At 39.0% G+C, this 25,820-nt stretch overlaps 2 protein-coding genes across 5 annotated transcripts in view; both read left to right on the forward strand.

Moving 5' to 3' along the window:
* Nucleotides 1-25,820, forward strand: part of COLEC11 (collectin subfamily member 11) — a 40,942-nt gene that overhangs the window by 3,165 nt on the left and 11,957 nt on the right. For 2 of the 3 annotated variants that reach the window (XM_032212476.1, XM_032212478.1), the window contains exons 1-2: nucleotides 17,204-17,485; nucleotides 21,161-21,310. In XM_032212476.1, the coding sequence (XP_032068367.1) occupies nucleotides 21,181-21,310 (130 nt within the window). In that variant the 5' untranslated portion in view covers nucleotides 17,204-17,485; nucleotides 21,161-21,180. Of the gene's footprint in view, nucleotides 1-17,203; nucleotides 17,486-21,160; nucleotides 21,311-25,820 lie in introns of those variants that run through there. The other variant, XM_032212477.1, reaches the window with a different exon arrangement.
* Nucleotides 530-11,057, forward strand: RPS7 (ribosomal protein S7). 2 transcript variants are annotated; one of them, XM_032212479.1, is made up of 7 exons: nucleotides 530-599; nucleotides 2,787-2,868; nucleotides 3,257-3,328; nucleotides 4,660-4,803; nucleotides 5,938-6,002; nucleotides 8,576-8,726; nucleotides 10,933-11,057. In XM_032212479.1, exons 2-7 carry the CDS (start codon nucleotides 2,794-2,796, stop codon nucleotides 11,008-11,010), a joined length of 585 nt encoding a protein of 194 aa, XP_032068370.1. In that variant the 5' UTR covers nucleotides 530-599; nucleotides 2,787-2,793; the 3' UTR covers nucleotides 11,011-11,057. The 2 variants fall into 2 exon arrangements, with proteins under 2 accessions (XP_032068370.1, XP_032068371.1); XM_032212480.1 differs by lacking the exon at nucleotides 530-599 and adding an exon at nucleotides 901-925.

A 25,820-nucleotide genomic window follows, 5' to 3' on the forward strand; every position in this document is an offset into this window, starting at 1 on the left:
AGTCCACAGGACTTAAAAGTCGCCAAGGTTGAGAAACACTGATTTAATGGATTCCATCCCATTCTCTAATAAAGGCACGGCTGCCATATAATATTTGAAAAAGGAACGCCTATGTGGTTTCGCGCATGACAACCACCTTAAAACCGATCCTCGCTTCCCTCCTTTATTTATTTTTAAGCCGGATTTTCCCCGAGGAAGCTCCCAGAGCTTCTGCCCGGAATTGACTCCCGCTTAGCAAAACTTCACGAAGGCGGAGCTCTTCCGCGTTCCGGGCTTTTCCCATTGGCCCTTTCGGAGAGGAAAAGAGGGCGGAGCCAAGCGTTCTCACGCCGGGGGATGAGCAAACTTCACGAAGGCGGAGCTCTTCCGCGTTCCGGGCTCTTCCCATTGGTCCTTTCGGAGAGGAAAAGAGGGCGGAGCCAAGCGTTCTCACGCCGGGGGATGAGCAAACTTCACGAAGGCGGAGCTCTTCCGCGTTCCGGGCTCTTCCCATTGGCCCTTTCGGAGAGAAAAGAGGGCGGAGCCAAGCGTTCTCACGCTTGGGAATGAGCGGAGTTCTCGCGAGAGCTCTTCCTTTTTCTAGGCCGGCGCTGAAAGTGGTGGGTATGAGCGACCGGGGCCTGGCGGGAGGTGATGGCGCGTTTTTCCCTCGGAGGGTCCGCCGATGTGGCGCCCGGTCGGTGGAAACCTGCTTTTCTAGGCCGAGCGTCTGGGGATGCGTCCGATTCGCCCTTTCTTGGCTGCCGATGGCCTGCTGGCGGCAGGGACGGAGCCGTTGGGGAGGGGACGCTGTGGGGGAGGGGGGCGCCCGGGAGGAGGAGGAGGAAGCACAAAATGCCCGATTTCGCATCCTTTATTTTGCACAGTGACAGTGAAGGCTGCTACTTTGGCCTCGGTAGAGCTCAAATTCCCCCCAGGCTTCCAGGTTTGTTTAACGCTCGTGGGCATTCAGCCTCGGCTGTGGTTTCCCCAACGATGTTTATTCAATAGTCCAGTGTTTCTCAACCTTGGGGACTTTGTGGACTTCAACTCCCAGAATTCCCCCAGCCAGCAAAGCTGGCTGGGGGAATTCTGGGAGTTGAAGTCCACAAAGTCCCCAAGGTTGAGAATCACTGCAATTAGTACAATGACTCGTTTTGCTCTCCTGCATGGCACGTGGTGCACGGACTGACTTTGGCGCCCGTGTCTTGGTGGGATGCTGATGCAAATCAGCCTTGCTTAAAAGGCCTTTGGGTTTGACACGAGGTTAATTGTCGTTTCCCCCCCCCCCCCCAGCTTGCATTTCCCATATACTGAATAGCAACCTGGTCACTGTTGGAAGTTCAGATCCCCCCCCCCCCTCCCTACATGGCAGATTCTGTTGCATTCTTTAGAAAGCTTCTGTAGTGGTTATGTGAAATATCACAGAGTCTGTCTATAGAAGTTCTCGGCCGTCCAGGTCTTGGTCCTTCCAAAGGCGTTTCTTGTTAAGGCAAATGGATGTTGTTTTTTCCCCTTGGCATTTTTGCTTCTCATCCAAGGAGCTGCTTCAGTTCTGGAAGGGAAGAAGGAAGGAAAGGAGGGGAGGAAGGAAGTAGAGAATGGAGGGACGAAGGAAAGGAAAGGAGTGGAGGGTGGAAGAGAGAGAAAGAGAAGGAGAGATAGTTGGAGAGGAAGAAGATATGTGGAGGAGAGGTAAGGGAAAAAGAAAGAGGTAAGGGAAGGTGGGTAGAAGGGAGAGAAGAGGAAGAGAAAGAAAGAAGGACAAGAGAGTAGGAAAGAGAAGAAAGAGAGTAGGGGTAGGGAAGATGTAAGGGAAGCAAGAAGGGGATGGAGACAAGGAAGGAAGTAGAGAAGGAAGGGAGGAAGAAAAGAGAGAAAACAAGGTGGTGTCTTAGCAGGTGCGAAGGATGGTAAACAGCATTTTAAATTATACCTTATAACCTTTCAAATGGAATAATAATAATATAAGAATGGCAAAGAAAAATAATTATGTGAATGTATATCTATAATCTGTATGTAAGAGAATAAATGACAGTAAAAATATAAAGCATAATATAGGTAAATAATATTTGGTCATAAGTAGCTAAGTTTAAATAAGTAAAGAAATGTACATAAAAATGGATAACGAATAAGGAGATTTTGAATGAAAGATAGAAATGTATAGGAGGGAAAACACTAACGGCAAAGAAACCGATTACGATGGAACTTATTGTTCCTATGTTGTTTTTAAGTTATGTGTTTTTGTTGATGTGCTTATCTGTTTAAAATAAAATAAAAAATTATCGCAAAACGTCTTCAGGAAAAAACCGAAGTCCACATGCCTTTTTAAGAAGCATCTTTGGGATCATCTAGAATCAAACCTTTTTTTTTTCTTTTTGGTTTTGAGAGGGTGTTTTGGAAAGGATGTTATTGGACCACCTGGTTCGGGTGGAATGTTTCACAGTCACTTCTCTGAGAAGCTGTTCAGCACTGGGATTTAAACGTGTGTGTGAAGGGCTATGTGTCAATAAGGGCATCATGTACTTTGCAACTTGTATTGACCATGTACAATATCTTTATGATGAGGTAGGCTACCCTTGCAAGCTTTTACTTGTATGGAAACAGCACTTCAGAAATTATTATCAAGCAGATGGGTGAACTTACATTTTATTTTTTGTAGATCCTATGTCCTTAACCACATCACTGCTTTGTATAGTACTTCTATACTCATTGATATTGTAGATTACAATGTGCTTTTCCTTAACTTTCGGGAGGGACATTTTTTATTATGTGCTAAGGGTGTTCTGTTTTGTTTTTGATTGTAGAAAGGCCATGTTCAGTTCGAGCGCAAAGATTGTGAAGCCCAATGGCGAAAAGCCAGATGAATTTGAATCTGGCATCTCCCAGGTATGTGCTCTTTTTGTTGAAAATTCTAGGCTGAAAGAAATTAATGCAGTTCTAAAACATGACTAATGAGCTAGTTAATATTTATTTGGAGTTAAATAAATAAATGAACTCCAAACTCCAAAAATAATATTAAGGATTTGTAGTTATTTTATTATTTGTGTAGCCTAAATGAACAAGCAGTTGTACAATTTAGTAAAGTTTGTGTGGTTCAACTATCTTTAATAGAAATAGAAGTTGCCTTATGTATTTCAGTGTATTTAGGAGGAACCTGAGCTAATAGCTTCTAGACATTTCAGGTGAATGTGTAGTTCATCTAAGTATTAATGAAAAATAAAAATATCCAAAGCAGAAAGGCAAGTTATAAATCTAATAATAATATTCTCTTAAGGCCCTCTTGGAGTTGGAGATGAATTCTGACTTAAAGGCCCAGCTGAGAGAACTGAATATTACAGCAGCAAAGGTAATATGTAAACTTTGGTTGGGATTCTATGTCTTGTATGCATGGACCACAAAAGTTCCAGATGGTTGAGTAGGATACAGGACAACAGTAATCTAGTATATCCAAATATAGTGCCTAATGTTTGATTTTATAGTTCCTCCATCCATACCGTTGATTTACTTTTATCATTGAAACCTGGAAATTGCTGTAGCCTTGAATAAACTCCAGTGCAGGTAGTCCTCAAATTATGACCACATTTGAGCCTAAACTTTATGTTGCTAAGTGAGTTTTACTCCATTTTCTTGTCACATTTGTTAAGTGAATCATTAACTATTAAATTAATAACAGTGTTAAGTGGGACTCTGCAGCCATCATAAATGTGAGTCAGTTGTCAAGCATTCAAATGTAAATCCATGTAACCATGGAAATGCTGCAAAGATCATGTGTGAAAAATGGTCATAAGTCACTTTTTTCAGTGCTGTTATAACTTTGAACAGTCAGTAAATGAATTGTTGTAAAGCGAGGACTACCTGTATAGGCATTCTGTGAAGTCATTCTCACATGAGTGAGCCTAATGGAATATAGAGTTTTGTATTTAAAAAAAAAGTCGTGTGAAAATCAGAAATCTTAGCTCAGTGGTTCTCAACCTGTGGCTCGGGACCCCTTTGGGACAGGGGTCGCCTAAGACCATCGGAAAACACATATGTTCAATGGTCTTAGGAACCAAGACCCCAATTTTATGGTTGGGGGTCACCACAACATGAGGACCTATATTAAAAGGTCGCGGCATTGGGAAGGTTGAGAACCACTGCCTTAGCTGAATCAGCTTGTTTTCTTGCTGTGTAATTTTTGCATATTTCAGGTGCGTGTATCAATTTAAATGCTTTAAAAAACTAGATATTTTATACTAGGATAGGTATTGATACAATCTTAGGTAGCAGTATATACTGTGTGTGTGTGTGTGTGAACTCCTTGTGTTGTCAGGAAGTGTATTGAGCCAGTAAACACTCCGCTCCATCCATCTACTCTGAATTAAGGGATTACAGGTTCATAAAAAGGGAGTTAAGTAGGTATTGATAAATGCAATTTCCTTGCTACAAAACCAAGATGTAAAATGATTGTTTTCATTATGTTGGATTTGATCAGTGATGTATTCAAAAAGTTTGTCTAGATCTTTCCATGGGAATTTCTCTGAACTTAGTGTGCAAGAAGAGATGGACTGCCAGGTTACCCTTTTGCCTGTGTCCAAATTAAGATACCTTTGGATCTTTCGTGTTTATGGAAATAAAATTGCTAGTTTCGTACTTTCAAAATGTAAATCGTGTTCATCCCCAGTTCTGTTTTTTACTCAGGAGATTGAAGTGGGTGGTGGTAGAAAAGCAATCATCATTTTCGTACCAGTTCCCCAACTGAAATCGTTTCAGAAGATTCAGGTCCGGCTAGTTCGTGAGCTGGAGAAAAAATTCAGTGGAAAACATGTGGTTTTCATTGCCCAGGTAAGTGTTTGTCATAAATATTTGAACCTTTGGATTTCACAAAGTGAAGTTTGTGAAGATGATCGGTTTACTTATGAAATTTGTAGTCTACAGCAGTGTTTTTCAACCTTTTTTGTGCAAAGGCACACTTTTTTCATGAAAAAAATCACGAGGCACACCACCATTAGAAAATGTTAAAAAAAATTAACTCTGTGCCTATATTGACTATATATAAAGTAATTCTCTTGAATAGGAATCAAATAAACAAAAAGAAATTATTTTATAATTGTTCATATTTCTGTTTACTTACTCAGTGCGAAACCTGGGCCTGTTTTTCTGAACACAAAGCTGATATTCTGGCAGGAATCGAAGAAAGACACACACGTAGCTCTTCATCAACAGCTCTCAGTCTCTCTCTGTCTTTAGTTTTTATAGCAGTCAGGCTTGAAAAGCTCATCTCACACAGATATGTATCTTATCTTGCATATATCTTATTTTCCCCCACATTAGGTTGGCAGTATAGTTTCCCCCACATTAGGTTGTAATTCCCCCACATTAGGTGCAGTATAGTTCCCCCACAGACATACAGCCTTCAGCCATACAGTGTATTACTGAAGGCTGTATCCCTGTGTACTGCCACTTCGGTGCTCGGAACACCGAAGGAGATGCGCCGCTGGTAACACTTACCAAGTTGACAGTGCGCATTCTCCTCGCTGCTCCGGTCCTCCGCGATTGTTGCTATGGGCGCACAAATGGGACGTCAGTGACGTCCCTGCGTGCGCTACCTCCCGGCGGTCCCCGCGTTTTTAAAGTAAACGCGGGGCCGCAGGGACTTAATAGAGGCATCCCTGTGTCCCGAAAGCAACTTTCGGGACACAGAGATGTCCCGAGGCAAAAACACCCAGTGGGTGTTTTTCCCACGGCACACCTTACACTATGTCACGGCACACTAGTGTGCCGCGGCACAGTGGTTGAAAAACACTGGTCTACAGTATACGATTATTCAGTGCTGGGTCTTACTTCCCAGTTACTTGTGCCTTGTATTGTACTGAGAGCCTGATTTAGGCTCCGCAAAAGCTAATTTGCTGTAAAAATTGCCTGTCTCTACTATATGAGAAACACACTTATAGATATGCTGTTACCTTGTTTTAACAGAGGAGAATTTTACCCAAGCCAACAAGAAAAAGCCGCACAAAAAACAAGCAGAAGCGTCCCAGAAGGTATTGTTATCTTCTGAAAAGAAATATAAATATTCTGATACAACTATGTTCAAATCCTTCCATGCTGTTTATAAGTTAACAATGCTTGGAAGTTTGAGACATTTAAAGGGCAAAAGTATGATGTTTATTTGGTCTCAGTATGAATGGTCTGTAACAGATTATAGCACATGGTTTGCATTCAGGGAAATGTTGGGTCTAATCTATAATAATTGGGCAATAAATTACCAAATAATGATAAAGGCATCTGCCTAAGTCAGTAGAAATCGGGTAAAATTTGGAGCAAATAATAATGGATTACAGGTATGTCTCAACTTCCTAACACTTTTGGATCCTCGGCAACTACGTCACATTTACAACCATTTGCCGCATCCAGTGGTCATGTGACTGATTTATGGGGAGGTTTTTTTGCTAGAAACTGACATTTATTTAGTTTCCAACAAAAAAATGATCATTGCAGACAATGGATTTGCTTAATGATGGTGGCATTTGCTTAGTGATTGTGGTAAAAAAAAGTCATAAAATTAGGTAAGTCATATGGATGCTTCGACTTACAACAGTCATGACATACAATGGAAGTCCCAGACCCCATTATAGTTGTAAGTTGAGGATACTGGTAGATGAATGTGTGTAACCAAGCATAACATTATTTTGAAAATGTATCCATTTTTATTGGTCTATTGAAGGAATGGAAACTGCTATTAGAAGCTGCTGTTATATTTTGGTTGAAGCAGGAATGACAAAAAGCAGTTTGTTGTGTGTTTAGTTTTTTACGTTATACCTTAAACTGGGTTGGCAAGCAACATTTGGCAAGTTCCCAGAATAATTTTTTAAACGACTGAAGCCATCTGAAAACTCGGTAGATCTCAGTGGAGAAACATTAAAAACTTGCAGAATTTAGTACTTTGATAATATTTGATCATATAAAAAGCAAAACGTTTTTGTAGTCGGCTTGGAACGCTGTTTGCTGTTACTTAAACATTCTTTTCTTGCACTCTATGCCGGTGTTTCTCAACCGTAGCAGCTTAAATATGTGTGGGCTTCAAGTCCCAGAATTCCCTAGCCAGTATGATTTTTACATAATTTGGAGTAATGCGGAAATGGAGAGGATGTTATGCCTCTTTGACCATCCATTCTGACCAGCTGTAGATGAGCTTCTGCAATCAACTGTTCTCAACCTAATTGACGTGAGGTTGGGGACAATAAAAATAGTAATCAAGTAAATTCTGTAATTTACTCGATTGCTTAATTTGTTGAAATGGCCAGCTATATACATTAGATGGACAGACAGACCTGGAGATTGCACATCTGTCTGCAACAAGTTCAATTCATTGGCTGTTCTGGGAAATTATTATTTTGGCTTATATGTACCATTTCTGCCTTTTACATTGATAACACAGTACGAATACTACAGAAAACGGCAAACTTCCCAAGAACATTGTATTGAAAAGGCTGACTTGAACATTATGTCTAACCAAACAAGGATGTGTATTACATTTTGCTCTTTAGAGCCTTCTGTTTAGTAGCAGGGCAAATATGTATTCTCCGTCTGGTTCTTTCCAATAATAATCTTTCGTCTGAACTGAGGTTAATGGCTTATTGCATTGCTTATAAGCCAAGTTTATTAATAAGATATTTAGTCTTGAGTCAAAAGCTCAGTTTTAGCAACATGATACTTAAGGCTTCTTTTAGACCCTCCAAATGGAAATATTTGATCCAAGAGACTTCATGCATTTTAAGCTAACATTTAAGCTGAGGGTTGTAGTTTTATTACTCTAAATTTATTTACTCTAAATTAACCATTTGGATTCTGATCCTGGAGACTCCATTTGTAATTTCATTTGAATTTCTTTGAACGCAGACATCAAGACTAGTTGAAATAAAAATATAATTTTCTTCCACGCTCTGCTTAGTACAGTCTACTTCCCTTGTTACAGTGGTAAATGGGCAAGAATAGCCAATTGTTTCACTACAATTTAATTGCTACTTAAAAAATTGAATTTAATCTTACTGTTTAGGTCAGTGTTTCTCAACCTTGGCAATTTGAAGATGTCCGGACTTCAAGTCCCAGAATTCCCCAGCCAGCGAATGCTGGCTGGGGAATTCTGGGACTTGAAGTCCGGACATCTTCAAGTTGCCAAGGTTGAGAAACACTGGTTTAGGTAATGGAGTGTTGCTTTGGAACCAGAATGTCTGATTTAAAACATTCCCCATAAATAACCGGTTGTAATTTAAAAACTGAATAAATGTACAGGGGTATCCAAACCCCAGGCCATGCCTGTTTCAAACTGGGCTGTGTGAGCGATGAGCAAGTGTGTGAGAAGCTTCACTTGCCTGAGTGATGGATCCCTCTACCCTCTGCTTCTGCGAGTAGAGCACGCTTGATTGCAAGTGAAACTTCGCACACAAGGGGCCTCTGCTCACGCACAAAGCGCCATTTGAGTGCCTATGAGCCTGGCACTCATGCCACCCCCCAATGCCGGGCCACCAAGGTGGAAAGGTTTGGGGACTGTTGCCTTAGTAGTTGTGTAAAATTTGAAGGCACCGTAGCAAATGTTTCGTTCTCTTCTGTTTAGCCGCACGCTTACTGCAGTGCACGATGCCATTCTTGAAGACTTGGTGTTCCCCAGTGAAATTGTGGGCAAGAGAATCCGTGTAAAACTGGACGGCAGCCGGCTTATAAAGGTCCATTTAGACAAAGCACAGCAGAACAACGTTGAACACAAGGTAAGAGAAAGTTGGGGGAGTTTGCTTTTACGCCAATAAACTGCAGATAAATGCATAAAGCAGACTGTGGCAGATCATTTGATGAAGCCGATATGTTTGAAAATCAAAACTTGGTGGATGATCAAAGGACAGATTAATGTAAAATTGGGCCTGTGGTTGAGCTTTTTTGGAATTGCTAAAATATGGTACCTGCAAGGTTTACAAATGTTGGGTTTTTTTTAATGTTTTCTTTTTGGTTGAAAAGAGGAACATAAATCATTTTTTAGGCTATATAAGGAATGGAGGTGCCTTATGGCCTGTGTTAGAGGCAGTGGTGGGATTCAAATAATTTAACAACCGGTTCTCTGCCCTAATGATTTCTTCCAACAACCAGTTTACCAAACTGCTCAGAAGGTTTTACAACCGGTTCTCCCAAAATGGTGTGAGCTGGCTGAATCCCACCACTGGTTACAGGGATATATGGAATGTGATGATATGGAAACAGATCCTTCTGGAAAATTCTGAAATGTTTTAATTTTCTGCCAAACAATGCCATTAGCTTAGCCTTTAAACAGGCCTACCGTTAGTCTTCAACTTATGACACCAATTGGGACTGGAATTTCTGTTACATGCCAAGTTGGAGCTGATTTTACAAAATTGTTACGACAATTGCTAAACGAATTGTGTTGACCTTAATTGAATTCAGTCATTAAGCAAATCCAGCTTCCCCAATGGGCATGTTGCAAAATGTGATCACATGGATGTTACAGCCAGTCATAAATGCGAGCTCTGTTGCCGAGTGCTGGAAATTGCAATCTCGCGAGTATGGAGGCAATGCTACAGTTACAATTACAGGTTACAAATCATTTTTTTTCAAAGCCATCATAACTTTGAAATTGTCATTAAATGACAGTTACACATTCAAGTATGTCCCAAATTTCATCTCGAATATGTCCAGAATATCTCAAAATGCTTTTGGTTTACACTGTTTACATATTGAATCCCACCCACCCCTCCCGGAATGATAAAATTTGGAAGAAAAAAAATTCTAGAGTTTTCCAGAATCGTCTTCCTGAATTACTCCCAAAAATTAACAGACATAAAGTAAAAACCACAGTTTATTGTATCTCGTTTTGGTAACCTAATTCAGGCTGCTTCCTTTTGAGATTTTTCATATTGGAACTTAGATTAATATAATTAGTGTAAAGGTGACATATAAATTTATGTTTAATTAATGCTACTTGTGTAATGACCCTATCTAAATTACAGTTAATTTGTATTCATGGATTTCATATTTGTGAATTTGCCTACTTGCAAAATTCATCTGTAGCTGCAAAATGTAATACTTGGGGGAACCATATTTGATGCCCACATTTCTAGCTGAGATTTCAGTGTTTGCTAATATATTGTTCAGTGACTTTTTAGAGTGTAACTACCAAAAATAATAAAGATCATCTATAATCTGTCCTATTTGTGTAATGAGGTCTGTGAGTAATCTCTTTTAATGGATAGTCATAATACACACTCCCCCATTTGGATCATATAAACTCTACAACAGTTAATCGTAGGATGAAACTTGAATTGATGGGGGAAACGAAGGGAAATTCTACTTTGTCCGGCTTCAAATTCTGACTTTGTATAATACATTGTTGTTAATACTTTGAGATACAATAAATCAAATATTTTTGGTTATCAGTTGAATTGTCAAGTCTCAATGCTTCTTTATTTGAAAATATTAAATCTAATATAAAAATATTGGAGGCAGAGACAACTTCAAGCTTGATTCTTAGTGAATATCTGGACACTTTATTTTCTTGGCAAATTACAGATATTGTTATTTCTGCTTTGTATTTATTAGCTATTTTATTTCATGGTGTAGCTGACATCCCTGAGGCTTTCTGGTGGTTTATCATTTTAAGTACCAGCCAGATTTGACTATGTGATTCCTATAGTCAACGTTGATTCTGTGCTGCCACCTCCCATGGCTTAACGTTTGTCTTGTGCCAAATGTGTTGTTCCTTTAAATGTTCAGTGATGTATAAATTAATCTTAGAGTATTATGGAGTGTGGCCATCAGCTTTTTAAAAATGTATATGGTAATAACATATATAGTTTTTTAATTTCAGAATTGACATATCCTTTTTTCTAGTTTTCTTTCTTTACTTTCAAGTAACACTAATATTTTATGCTTCTCATTTTTGCTAACGTTTTGTTATTCTGTTTGCAGGTTGAAACATTTTCTGGTGTATACAAGAAGCTGACCGGCAAAGATGTTGTGTTTGAGTTTCCAGAATTTCAGCTGTAAAGTGCAAAAACTATATGTGGATTAATAAAAGTTAATTCTTCATATTTTTTTAATGGTCATGCTTTTTTAAGTATGAAACTTAAATTTCTATATATTTGGTTGTTGATGAAAAGATGCCATAGGTAACAAATTAATAGCTAGTCAAAGTACAGAATTGAAAGTCATTACAATTAATTCTACTGTGCCATCATATTGTGGTGCCTATTGAATAATATAATTCTGGGTTTGATATGTCCTACTGAGTGACAAGAGCCAAAGAACCTTTATGATACTTACCATAAAACATCAGAAACCTATCTTTTTATTTTAAGTATCTTAAAAGTGGAGGTAAGAGGGTTAAATTATACTGATTAAAGTATACATCTAAATATTCAATCCTGAAAATTAATATTCCAGGATTTGTAATGAAAGGAACTGAACGGTTCGGTTTAGTGTAAAACCTAAGGAATGCATCATCTCTTGGTTTGCCACCAATAAATGTCGCCTAAACATATTTCTAAATTACTTGGCTATGCCAAATGTTTTTAAATTGCTGCATTAGAAAAATACTAGAGCAACTTGGACTAAAACAACCTGATACAGTTAATGCTTCAATAATCTTTGGGTTATAGATCAGGTACGTTTTCACAAATTAATCCTATGCGAACGTTCTTAGAGTTGTGAAAGAGTGATTGAACCCAAGCAGGGTGTCATTAAAACAGTTTTTGAATTGATTTTCCTGAAAAGTGTAAAACCTCAATCCTATCCTCGTTTTCCTGCGGAGTTTGGGACTTCTGAGTGGATACCCGTGGGGCTATAATGTAAAGCATTTAGGGTAGCAATCCCCAACCTTTCCAGCTTAGCAGATAGGCAGGGGGGAGAGGATGGTTCCATGTGAGCAGTGGCACACAACTCAATTTGCACAAATAGTGCTTGTGTGTGCCCGCCACTCACAAATGGAGGTGTGTGCTTGCCTATTGCTTGCACAGCCTAAGTCGCAGCCTGGGAATTAGAGACCCCTTATTTAAGGTATGCAAAAAAAAAAGATTTCTCAAACTTTTTGTTTGGAAATACCTAAAAGTTGACTTATAGGTTTTGTTATATATCCTGCACTTAGTGGAAACAAAGCATCCCGTAATATATGCATTCCATCAACTTACAGTGATGTTAGCGAAAATGTCATCGTTCTATTTCTTTAAACAACACACAGAGTTGAACAGAGTTAAGATGTCACCCACATCTAATCTGCACACAACAGGATTCACTGCATCGTCACCAATAATAGATGATGCATTTCAAAACTCCCAGAGATGGGGAAGAAATCACTGTGTGTGGTAAACCTATTCACCTAATTTTCAAAGAGCTTTTTGGAGAATATGTATTGAGATGTTATCTTATATAAATAGGAGACTAGTAGTTTTGAAATATCAAGCAAGCTGAATTCAGGTTCAAAAGATTAGACACTAAAGCTTGGCTCCACCAATCCCTTCTGCACAATTCAGTTGCCTCTTAGATCATGCTTGTTTCTGGATTTATATTTAATGTTTTCGAGAAATCCTCACATATCAATATTAGATTTTTTAGACTAAATTAATCTGGGGTACTGAAAGGTAAAAAAAGGCTTCAGTGCCTGTCATTCACTAGCAAAGTTCACAGAATATGCAGCCCTCGTATAACAAACTTCCACAGTGTTTTAACGAATGCTGACAAGTTTTATTTATAGGGCTTTATTGCAAAGAATAATTGCTATAAAGCTGTGTTTCTCAACCTTGACAACTTGAAGATGTCCGGACTTCAACTCCCAGAATTCCCCAGCCAGCATTCGCTGGCTGGGGAATTCTGGGAGTTGAAGTCCGGACATCTTCCAAGTTGCCAAGGTTGAGAAACACTGCTATAAAATATCTGTCAATTGTGGATAGGAACATTAAAATTGATGCTTGTGACGGCTTTGTTCAGGTTTGAAAGAATTGTGAACTAAACGAACCATTTGAATTCTCATAATTGCAGATTATTTTGGTCTTTTTTTTTGTCATCACCGAGTGATCAAAGAACTACATTTGTGCATGTGGAGGTTTAAAAAGGGAAAGGAAAGATAACACTGCAAAGCGAACTTGTCCTCGTTCCCAGAACCGTTGCCAAGAGAAACTGCGAGCTCAAGTCAGCTGATACGTTTTTAGACTTCATGGGAAACTTCTGGAGCTGTGTGAGCCACGTATAAAAAAGCACCACTGGCTACTTCCCCCCCCCCCCATTAAAATGATTGTTTTGAAACAACAGACATAAAATGGGCAAAATTTGGCCACTTTACTGGATCATTAACAGTGTTAACTATGATTATAGTTTTAATGCAGACAAAATTCTTGATGGCATTGTGGGAAGTCTGTTTTCTGCCTAAGGTTTTAATTACTCTGCTGGGAACAGCGTAGAACCCAAGAGTCTTACATAGTATTCACTTGACCTTACCATTTTTATAAAAACCTCAAGGCATGAAATCAAGAATCTACATAAAAAAATTGAGTTCTTGAGCCATGGAATTTTATACTCGGGTATGCCTTCGTTTGGCTCAATCTATGAAACAAAAATACTCCAAGATCCAGCTCTATCTTGACTACGCTTTTCGTAACAAACCTGTATTTTATCAAATCCTTTGCTTTAATTGCATATTTTAAAAAAAGTTCTTTACTTAGGAATGGAGGATTGAATGCAATGCCTAGTTGCTTTTATACTTTACAGAGGTAGTTGTCGTTGAAGTTTTTCAGAACTGGTACAATTTCATTTTCAATTAGCAGTTTTAAATAATTGAGGTTTCAACATTCTAACCATATCTGTGTTTAAAACATATTCTGAAACAATCGTTTTTAAAGAGGCGTTTTCCTCTATCAAAAATGATGCTGTAGTGCTTCCTTTGATTCGCCCGTTACAATATACTCTATATTTTTTTTTAATCACTGGCCAATGTACGCCATAAACTTTCTAATTATTTTTCACTTAACATTTTTTTCGAACAAAGTCTTAATTTTAATTTGAAGGTTTGTTTCATTACACATTTCATCTACAGTCAATGTGTCCGCAAATGATAATTCTGCATTGTATTTTACAGTGGAAAATTAAAATGCTTGCTTGAACTTGTTCATGTTCTAGGTGTCAAATTCCCTAATCTTTGGCATCTTCCTAATTCATACAGAGTTCCCTGTGACTCTACGGCTGAAGTAGGCCATATGCCTAGAGATTGGGGACTAGCAATTATCATACCAATTTATAAAAAAGGGAATAGAAATGACCCAGGCAACTACAGGCCCATTAGTCTTCTAAGCGTTATTAGTAAACTGTATGCCAAACACCTAAATTATAAACTTCAAGATTGGCTAATTTCAGGGGGGGGGATAATCAAAGACGAACAAGCCGGTTTTAGAGAAGGAAGATCGACGGTGGATCATATCTTGGTACTCCACCATTTAGTACGAAAGAAGAAATTTTTATTAGAAAACCCAAATCATTACCAAAGTGGCTTCTTGAATAGTTCAGGTACAAATGATTAATATAGACATTCATATCCGGTCATTCCTAATGGAAAACCATCTGCAGTAGCAAAATAATTTGTGGACATCATCAGTCCCAATGCGGCTTCTACCTGGTTTGGCTGCAACTTTTCTCCTTAGTCTCCGGAAATAATAGCTGTTGAAAGATGAGGTCCAATATGACCTTTCGTTAAGTATTCAAGAATAATGAAAATCAAGGATTTGCTGAGGACGGGCCAAGTGGGATCTCATTCCTTCATTTTCAGTAGTAGACATTTCTCATCGGCATTGACAGTGTTTCTCAACCTTGGTGACTTTAAGTCCTGTGGATTTCAACTCCCAGAATCCCCCAGCCAGCAGAGCTGGCTGGGGGATTCTGGGAGTTGAAGTCCACAGGACTTAAAGTCACCAAGGTTGAGAAACACTGCTTTATGAAGAGAAAGAGGTGAGCATATGGGGTTGCCAGCAGTGCCTCTATTCATTTACTCTGAGACTATATACCCTTTACAAAAAATAACCCCACTTACTCTGTTTCTTTAAAACATGCATTAAGGCGCGGGTGTCAAACTTGCTACGTCATGATGTCACGTAACGTTTCATGACTTTTTTGCCTTTGCAGAGCTGGGGTGGGTGTGACCTGGCTTTCGTGTGACACATCCGACTTGTGAGCCGCCACTGCATTAAGGGAAATTACAAAACTACATGAACTTATAAGTTTATGTTTGGAAGCCGTGAACTTGAAACAATAGCTATTGACTGTCTTAAACTGTAGTGGGATAGATGAAATTATTAAATGCCAAGATTGAGGGGAACACAAGTCCAGGTGAATGCATGGACACAATTATCAGTTTTCTTCATGGAGAAAATTCCCAATCTTTTCTTTTATAATGTTTTATCAATTTCTCAAGGGTAGATTGTAGCTCTGGAATACCCCTGATGGGCTCCCATCAAAACACTACCCTGGTTTGTCTCTGCTTTTTCAAAATCAGCCAAGGTCAACTTGGTGCTACAAGTCTGATGTGGCATGCCATTCATTGTATACAATTGTATAAGCTATTAAGGGGTTTTTTGCCATGTGGGTTTAAGATAAAAGATAGGGAGGAACAAGGATATCTTCATTTAGATGTTTAATTCAAACATCTTTTTAAATTTTAGATAGGAACTTTGCACCTTATCTCAGTAAATTTAGAAGACACTTGTTTGGGGTAATATTAAGGTAGACTGGCAATCTTTTGGTGGATGTTCCCATAAACAGTTGGGCTTGCAGGATCCACAGGGGAAACAACGATGTTGCTATAGTATGAGTTTGGGACAAAATTCTGGAGGGCTCTTAGTGAGTTTGGCAATTAAAAAATACCTTTTAAGCCTATTTTACAACAGGTAATAGTTGTTGAAATTTTCCTGTTTCAATATTGGAAGAAAGCACATCATATTTTCAGTAACGTTCAGCAGGGGTTCGAGAAAATATGCAGAAACTTCAGATTGCCTACCAAGGAGAAGCATTAAACAAACATCAGGAAAGTGTCTTTCTGTCCCAGGCTGATGTTGCTTTGCAGGGGGGGAAAGTGGGGATTCCGCTCTTCTGTTTTCTAATGTAGTCTATGCCAGACTAGGGGCACTTTACTGAAGCTTTATACTACAGGCCGTTGAGTGAGCTTTTCTGAAATAATCCATAAAATCATCCACATTTCTTGCAGAAAGAGGTCCTGGTATCCAGGACTGTGCCAGTTTAGAATAGGTATGTTACTGGGTTTACAATATCTGCATATAATGTGTTAAAGAAGGAACTGTGCAGAATCTTTCTGTCCATGATGTTATTTTTCCTATGAGCTAAATATTCTGACTCTAGCCAAAATTGCACCAGCTAGAATTTGCCCCTGTGGGAAGTTATCACCCAGCCCTCTCCCAGAAAAATGAAATATCCTAGGAAATATTGAAAAGGCAGAATATTTCTCTGGAAGTGAAAAGAAAGAAACATGTTTTAAAAGACAGAATAGTTGCCTGTAGCTTTCAGTCCATCCCCAGCTAATGGGCCATTAAGAAGGCCAGGCTAGCCCACTTTACATAATAAAGACTTCTCTGCTGCAGCTGTAGGGGGAAGGGATATTATTCAACTCTCCACATGGCATCTGAGAACTCATCACAGCCTAGAGAGTAGCCCCCTGCATGGCACCATGGGAGTCTGACAACCAATCAAAATACATTTTTACACAGGAACCGGAAACAGAGAGGTGGGACTAAACAGGGTATAAAAAGCCTAGCAAGCCCCTCCTTCAGCCCTTCTCTTCTTCTCCACCAACATTGAAGCATGTGATCCCCTTTTCTGTTCAGGGCTCAAGCCATGTGGCCCTGTCCAACAATAAACCATCTTTCCAAGCAGCCTCCATGTCTCCAGTGTCTTTTTCCCCACTTGGAGCTGAACCCAGAAGGACATTTCTTTCAACACCCCTCTTACGTGTAACACTAATGTTTCTGGCATATCTTAGCTCTGGATCCTTATCGTCCTTCTGAATGTCCATGCTCAAAACCCAAGCAAGGCACTAAGGAAGACCTTTGCTCTGCTAGGATCCTATTCACATGGCTGCTATCTGACACTAGACGTGAAAGAGTTAACGAAGGGCTTCTTTCCATGGGAAGGCGAGAGAGAGGCGAAGAGAGAGAAGCCTCCTGCATTCCCAAAAATGCGCCCTGCCAAAAGCAGCCGTTTATATCATGGGTCCTTGCTGCATTCCCACACATTTTGCTCCTAATTAACGTCCTGCTGGACAGCTGAGCTGTTTCAAACAGGAAGCTGTTTACAGATAACGCTTGCAAACGTTGGGCCTGATTTGCTGGATGGTCGAAGAGCAGGAGTGGAGCCCACTTCAAATTAAACCCTATCGGGCTTTTGTAAATAGTAGCAATGAGGTCCATCTGTGGAGCAGTGCCCGTTCAGTCAGCAGCTCAGCCGGAGTGCCTCTTCTCTCAGCAGATCTAAGGTAGGTGAGATGCTAGGATGGTGGTGCCAGCCAAAACCCTGGTTTAAAAGAGAGGAGGCTGTGGAGCGTTTTTTTGATGGAAGCTGGATAAAGAGGAGACGACTGACTTTCAGATCAGGGCTGAGTTGGGGTCAGCCTGGAACTGTTGCAATGTAGGTCATCTAATGCAGTGTTTCTCAACCTTGGCAACTTGAAGATGACCGGACTTCAACTCCCAGAATTCCCCAGCCAGCGAATGCTGGCTGGGGAATTCTGGGAGTTGAAGTCCGGACATCTTCAAGTTGCCAAGGTTGAGAAACACTGATCTAATGTCACAGACCTACAGACAGGCTCATGTCTTTACATTTAAAAAAGTTGTTAAACATCCGAAATTAATTTATATAGTGTTCAGGATTGCACAGGAGTGTATTTTTTATCTTACGCCCTGCTATTATAAATGAGTTGTTTTCTTGGTGCAGACGTGTGTAGCAGAAAGAATAAGGAAAGCAGGAAGGTTGGGTTTTTGTTTTGAGGAACTATTTCAGAGATAGATAAAATGCTACAAAAGCGCAAAGCATAATCTTCACAACTTGTACAATATCTGGAACTGAAAAGTTCAGCTCTGGTTCTTCCCCTTAACGTACCTCCGCATTGTTAAGGCGTATAGAATATGGACTGTAAAGTGTTGGTTGAAGAATATGGAATATAGTGGTCCAAATTTAATTTTTCCTCTCCAGCAGCTGCTAGAGGTCTGGAGCATTCTTCCCTAAACCAGCCCTCTTCAAGTAGACAAACCATAAAATTATCACTTCCAAGTAGGCTATAATTTAAAGTCTCTAACTTTGAATCCTGACCTCAAGTTTCTGACTATACTTTGTGATCACTCAGGATTGAGTGTGAGATATCTGTGTGTTCTCACAAGCAAGCTTATTGTACTATATTACTATTGCTAACCAATTTTTGGAATAGATTCCCCTGCTTTGGAAAAAAAAATGTGGACCAATGTTTTGGTACAGTTAGCTAAAAATTAAGTGCTATTTCTAAATAAATCTATTTCAGGAAAAGGAACAAAACAGGAAGGCTACATCTAAAAAAACAAAAATAGAAGGTGGAAGAACTTTGAAAATAAATGAAAAATGCAAATAGATGGGCGGGCAGGCAAAGTAGGGAAATGTTATGGAGATGAAGAAAAGAATAAGAAAACAGACGGTCACAAAAAAGGATGAATTTAAAATATTGCAACTGTTTCTGTAGGCATTGAAAATTGCCTGTTTTCCCTCTAAGGTGAACAAATTTGCACAATGAATTATATATTTCCCACCTCCAGAACTTTTTTCAGTCTACAAAAGAATAAATAGTATGGGGAGGAGTTGCAGAGAAAATAGAATTCTTTGTTTCTTCCCATGCCTTCTTTCTTCCATCCTCCTACATATTTTATTTATTAAATTTATTCTTAAATACGTAAATTTATTAAAGCAAAATTACATTAAACACCTCAAGACACTGTCCAAAACACAGGTAGATTCTGATTTCTTGACTATCTGGAAGTATCTCTACAAACATCTGTTTTTGCTGGAGACTTGCTGAACAGGTCAGTTTTGATAGGCACAACCATGTATTTCCACAACCCTCCTGATATGTTGCATAGGGTATGATGGCTGATTCAATATATATGAAAGGCTGATGTCAGGAAAGGGCTTCTCTGAAAGTCTATTTCAGTTGATAAAATTCACTAACCTGAGAAAAAAAATGAAGAGATTAAGCAGTAGCTAATTTTTAAAAAAATATTCAAAAAGAAGAGTCACTTTTATCTTGTCACCTACTGCATGCTGGTTTATTTTATTTTTAATATCCAAGGCTGTTGGGTTCTTGCATCATGAAAGTGAGCTTGCTGAACCCATATAGTATGTGATTCACAACAGCTGAATCCATGCTGGTCCTTATTTAACATTGTTTTCTTGATTTGCAAGGAAGACAATCATAAATCAATTGATATGCACTCAATGATACATTCATTACAAGGTTCAGCTAATGTACTACCGATAGCTAGACTAAAATGTGGTACCTCAGCATATTGTGCAAATCAAGTTATTATTGGGATGATATACTTATATCATGTCATATATTTATATTTATTCTGTTATGTATACCATTACCCATACATGAAATATTTGAGCAGAAATTAAGACCAGTAATAGTGGAAATTTTAGCTTTGATACTAGTTTAGCAGTGCCAGAATGTAGGTATTACATCATTTAGAGTTTTACTGCGAAGAAATTGTATTGCCTACAAGTTTTATATGCCATCCTTGAAAATCCCAAACAAATCTCTTGATGCCCTGTTCCTAGAAGATAGTTCAGTAATATCACAAAATTACAAGTGTGTTATACAATCTGAGAACAGAGGACAGAAAGAGTTCCTGCCTTTCCCCCCCCCAATGCGTACAATGTTCCTATCTTTTTGGAATGCTATGTGAACTGATCAAAATTGGTAGAAATAACTGTAAACCGAGATCCCGTATGTGTTGCCATTTTTTCTTGCACAACTCTAGACACAGGTGCTTTTGCTTCATTTGAAAACAAGAAATTGCAGGAAAAAGCAATTTTATACATTTCCCCATCATATCATTCACAAAGATTTTTGTTTTCCCTTCAATTGATTTTTTTCCCCCAGCAGAGTGGAAACGTGTTCATGACTTCCCCAGGGAACCTTAATGTAGATCAATCTCAAAATGCACTAAATTAGGGGGAGGTGGTTGTGAGTATGTATGAAGGACCATTCCTTTTTTTTCTGGTGATTTTGAACAAGTATGTATTGAAAGAAATGTCCTTCTGGGTTCGGCTCCAAGTGGGGAAAAAAGACACTGGAGACATGGAGGCTGCTTGGAAAGGTGGTTTTAATGGTGTACAGGGCCACATGGCTTGAGTCCTGAACAGAAAAGGGGATCACATGCTTCAATGTTGGATGGAGAAGAACAGAAGGAATGGCTGAGATGCTGAAAGTCCCTGGTTTTATGCTCGCTCTGGCCTTTGATCTTGAACTTGTATTTTGATTGGTTGTCAGACTCTCATGGGGCCATGACAGGGGCAACTCTTTAGGCTGTGTTTTGAATCCAGGTTTGGTTGAGTTCTCGGATGCCATGTGGGGAGTGGGTGAAGGCTAATCATGCCTGAAGGGGAGCTGAGCTGAAGGGGAGAACTCTTTATTATGTAAAGGGACTGGCTTGGGCATCTTAATGGTGTATTGACAAAGGAAGATGGGCAGGAAGCTGCAGGGAGCTACTCTGCCTTTAAAACATGTTTCTTCCTTTTTCACATCCAGGGAAATAGTCTGCCTTTTCAATATTTCCTAGGACATTTCATTTTTCTGGGAGAGGGCTGGGTGATAACTTCCTACATATGGTATACCAAGCCAAACTCTTTTCTGTTGTTTTAAATGTGGATTATGAGATCCAGGGGAAAATATATGTGTGTCGCAAAGAATCTCGCTCTGCTGAAATCTGATTGTCCCTTCCCAATAAAACATATTACTAAAAAATAGCAACAGATTTTGCAACTTAGCAAGCTATCATACATTAAACATATCTTTTAATATGCTGTAAAGATTATTGTGCCCTTAGAAGATAGTGAACACATTAGGACTGTCTGAAGTATTTAGAATCCCTGTTAATGGTTTATTCATTTTTCCTCCCTTTAGGAGTAAGGGACAAGCTCATTATGAAGAGTGATCTGGTTTTCTTTGTCTCCGTAATTAGCCTTGCATTCCTGTCTCTGCCAAGATCTGGATATGCTCAGCATATTGCAGAGGAATCCTGCTCTGTTCAGATTCTGGTTCCAGGACTCAAAGGTAATATGCGTCTCTCTTCCCATAAATAGGTCAGATATTCTTTCTTCATTTTTATTGTTCTGATGGCATTCTAAGAGCCAAGGTGGCGCAGTGGTTAAATGCAGCACTGCAGGCTACTGCTAGATCAGCAGTTCAGCGGTTCAAATCTCACCGGCTCAGGGTTGACTCAGCCTTCCATCCTTCCGAGGTGGGTAAAATGAGGACCCAGATTGTTGGGGGCAATATGCTGACTCTCTGTAAACCGCTTAGAGAGGCCTGAAAGGCCTATGAAGCGGTATATAAGTCTACTGCTATTGCTATTCTAGTAATTATTAGCAGGCTTCCATTCTCTTAGTGAAATAGGCAAACTTTTCTCTTAATCTTTTCCTAGTTTGGGGCAATTGACCTATAATGAAAGGATCATTTGAGCTGCCGCTTAGATAAATAACCATAAAGGGCTTTGGATGGTCATAAACAATCCTTCCACAGAACGTGACCCGACAATTGCACGATAGACATATGCGCGCCGACAAAACAGCGCCGATTAAAACGCTACGTCAAAACCGCGCCCACAAATTCGCGACGTCAAAATCGCGCCGACAAAAGTGCGATGAAAAAAAGCACAATAACATCGAAATTTTTTTAGGGTTAGGGTTAGGGTTATAACGTACATGTACGCGTCCCACTATTTTAAAGGCCCAGCACACTCACTGGGCTGTCTATAGTTTGTTGATGACGCGATTTTGTCGGCGCGCTATTGTCGAAAATCAATTAGCGGTTTTGATGGCGCTCATTTGTCCGTCGAGGTTTTGCCGGCGCGCATATGTCTATCGCGCATTTGTCGGTGAACCTCCACAGAATTCCCAATAAACAACCACACAACTCTTATTTACTATACCGTATATCAGTGGTTCCCAAACTTGGCAACTTTAAGACTTGTGGACTTCAACTCCCAGAATTCTCCAGCCAGTCTTAAAGTCTTAAAGTTGCCAAGTTTGGGAACCACTGCCGTATCTCTTCCTAATTTTCTTGGATCCTGGCCCTGGAGACATTTTCTGCTTTTCTACTTTTCGTTCCTCGCTTATAAAATTTCATTTTCTTAGAACATTCTGATACCTGCACACCAACAAAAAACTAACAAATATTTTATAAGAGAATGGGTCTAATTTGCATAAAAAGAATGAAGAATTTAGAGGACTGTAACAGGCCTTATTTCTCTTTTTTCCTATGTCCTTATTTTATAAATATTAGCTGGTTTGTTGCCATTCATGGCCCATTCTGTGACTGCATTACTTGATCATTTATTATCATGTTTCAAAGGGGCCAGGTTAGATAAAGTGGATATTTTAGAAATGGTATGCTTAATTATTAGTGATTTACTCTTGAGTTCTCTACTTTAACTATGTCCTGTGTTTAGGATTGCCCACTCTGTAAAATATCAGTAACTTATTTGGATTATCTTAGTAGCTAGATCAATGATTTAATGCAGTGGTTCCCAAACTTGGCAACTTTAAGACTTGTGGACTTCAACTTCAGCTCTGCTGGCTGGAGAATTCTGGGAGTTAAAGTCCACAAGTCTTAAAGTTGCCAAGTTTGGGAACCACTGCATTAATGTATAGTCATCAACAGGGCTGAGTTCTTTTATCTTGAAAATAAGAATCATCACTGGTGTAAGCAAATGCTAATTTAATTGCAATGAAGTTGGGAGGTCTTATGATACAAAATAAAAATGAAGGACAACATGGAACCCTCCTACATTTAATGGTCAATTCTGAAGTAGAAACCCTTTGGGAATACAACTTTTTGTTCTTGTTATTTTTACCAAAGATCTTAGAGTAAACTGTCATGTATGGTATGCAAACTCTCCAAAAAACATCAGATTTCTTATTAATATCAATGTAGCTGAATGACAACTACAACAGATGCCCCAAGTTGGTGTTAGCAGCCTCTGTTAATTTTTCTTTTCACAATATTCCATTCATGTAGATTTGAGGGGTGTGTGTGTGATTCATATTTCCTTTTGTTGATGTCAGGATGTACTCTTTGTGTTCTTGTTAATTTTTTTGGTGAAGTTATTCTCCATTGTACTTCTCTATTACTTTATTTGCTCAATGAATCAGATGAAATAAATTAATTTTCTGAAAACAATAAATTTTTCTGCCACAATAAAACTTTGTTTAAAACACTGTAGTGCCTCGTAAGTGCTTCGAAGTCATCTTCATGAATTCATCCTAAAAGATGGACTCATAGTTGGGTCAGTTTTGCTAAAAATAGCTCCCTGTCTCCAAAATGTACCCTTGAATTGAATCCAAGCAGTAATTATAATACATATCCAAAACATTCCAAGTCAAAATGGCCATGACTGTTTCTTGTATTTTGTTATTTTAGGGTTATTCATGCAATTAAAAAGTACCAGCAATTTTTTTGCACTCATGAAAAAAAAAAACCCTGATTGACCTAGAGTTTATTTAAAGTAACTGAAATGACCTCTGCTTGTTCAATGCTTGAGAAGGGGGATGGAATGCTTGCTTCTGATTTAAATATTTAATTGAGTAAGAAAAGTGCTGTGTTTCCTATGGATACTGTACTTATTTTTTTAAGTTTTTAAACCTATCCTCTACATTAGATTTTTACAAATTGTATTATGTAGTAATTACGTCTACCATGGTCTCCAATTCAACTAATCCAGGAGACCAAAAACATTCTGCCCAAGGTGTTTCAAGTTTTTATCTGCAGAACACAGCCAACTTGAAACATTCTAATGGAACAATTTGTGGATGAGTCTTTTGTTCTAAGTGTTAAAACACAATATATTTCCTATTTCATGTACCTTTCTATTATTAAATCGTTATAGATCTGTAATATACAATCTTTTTTGCTGATATGCAAAACTTCCTTTCTTATAATGATGTTCTGCTCAAGTACCAGCTGGTCTAATAATGAAGGTTCTGGCCCAGAAACTAGGAGATTATAAATTCGAGTCCTGCTTTAGGCATGAAAGCCTGCTGGGTGACTTGGGGCAGTCACTCTCTCTCAGCTCAAACCACCTCACAGGGTTGTTGGGAAAAACAGAAGGACGAAGTATTGGGTCTGTTCTACAACTTGAGTTACTAAAAAGGGAGACATAATACATTTTAAAAATAATCTGGGTATTTGTCCCACAATAATTGCGAATCAGGGGCTGAGCAATTATGCAGAAGAAAAAAGCCTTTAAACATGAAGAATTGAGGCTGAGGAAGTTGTGTAGTATGAGTGGGAAAACAGAGAAAGCATTGATATGATTTGCAAACAAAGTTAGGATTTAGTTTCCTAAACTTTCTCATACAGATATTGAAAGGCTACAATAACCTTACATCCTGAATTCAATGGAGGAGGAGGAAGGAGCACAGGTGCTTCCCATCTGCTCCAGGAGTCTGTCCGTGGACATCTTCCCAGATTGCTTCCTTGCCTTTCTGGAATGCCTCTTCCTCAGTGAAAATCACTGATTTCCACACACCCCTCTTGTCTTGATCTTTCTTAGTGTCAAAGAATGTGACTCCTTACAGAAGAAGAAAAAATCGACAATAATATTTTAATAATAATAAAAGAACAACAAAGATTAGGGGACTGGAGACTAAAACCTATGAAGAGCGGTTGCAGGAACTGGGTAGGTCTAGTTTAATGAAAAGAAGGACCAGGGGAGACATGATAGCAGTCTTCCAATATCTCAGGGGTTGCCACAAAGAAGATTTGGGAGTCAAGCTATTCTCCAAGGCACCTGAAGGTAGAACCAGAAGCAATAGGTGGAAACTAATCAAGGAGAGAAGCAACTTAGAAGGAGAAATTTCCTGACAATTACAACAATTAATGAGTGGAACAGAAGTTACCTCCAGACTAAGTTGTGAATGCTCCAACACTGGAAGTTTTTAAGAAGATGTTGGATATCCATTTGTCTGAAGTCGTGTAGGTCCCTTCCAACTCTGGAAGGGACCTCCAAGGTCCCTTCCAACTCTGTTATTCTATTCTATTCTATTCTATTCTATTCTATTAAATGGGTTTTTTGTGTGTGTGTGTTTGCTTGATAATGGGTATCTACCCCATATGAAAATATGCTATTTCTTATTGGTCCAGTCTTTACATCTTGACTCCTTATTTGGAAATCACACAGGAAGTAGTGTACCTTTGTTTCCATATCGATTTGCAAAGTTGAAACTTTATGGTTAGAAAAACCACTGCTTTGCTCAGTCTGCCTGAACAATTGGCAGTGTTTTGCCAAAAAAAACAAACCCCGGTCTGCTAAAATCTGCCACATCAGGGCTAAGAATTATGCATGATTCTTGAGTTCTAGCAATAATTGCCCTTTTATCAAGGAAACGGGAATGCTGAGATATAAAACTAAAAAAAAATGAAAGCTCGAAGGAGAAAACAACCCCAAATTTGTCCATGCTTCAGCAGAGTCTCCCTAATTAAAAGCTGCAGTCATAATGGTGAAGGAGGTTGATGAAGAAACGCAGTGAAGCACAAAATGGCCAGCCTATGAAGACTGCGGCTA

This window comes from Thamnophis elegans, chromosome 3, assembly GCF_009769535.1.
Source record: "Thamnophis elegans isolate rThaEle1 chromosome 3, rThaEle1.pri, whole genome shotgun sequence".
Taxonomy (NCBI): Eukaryota; Metazoa; Chordata; class Lepidosauria; order Squamata; family Colubridae; genus Thamnophis; species Thamnophis elegans.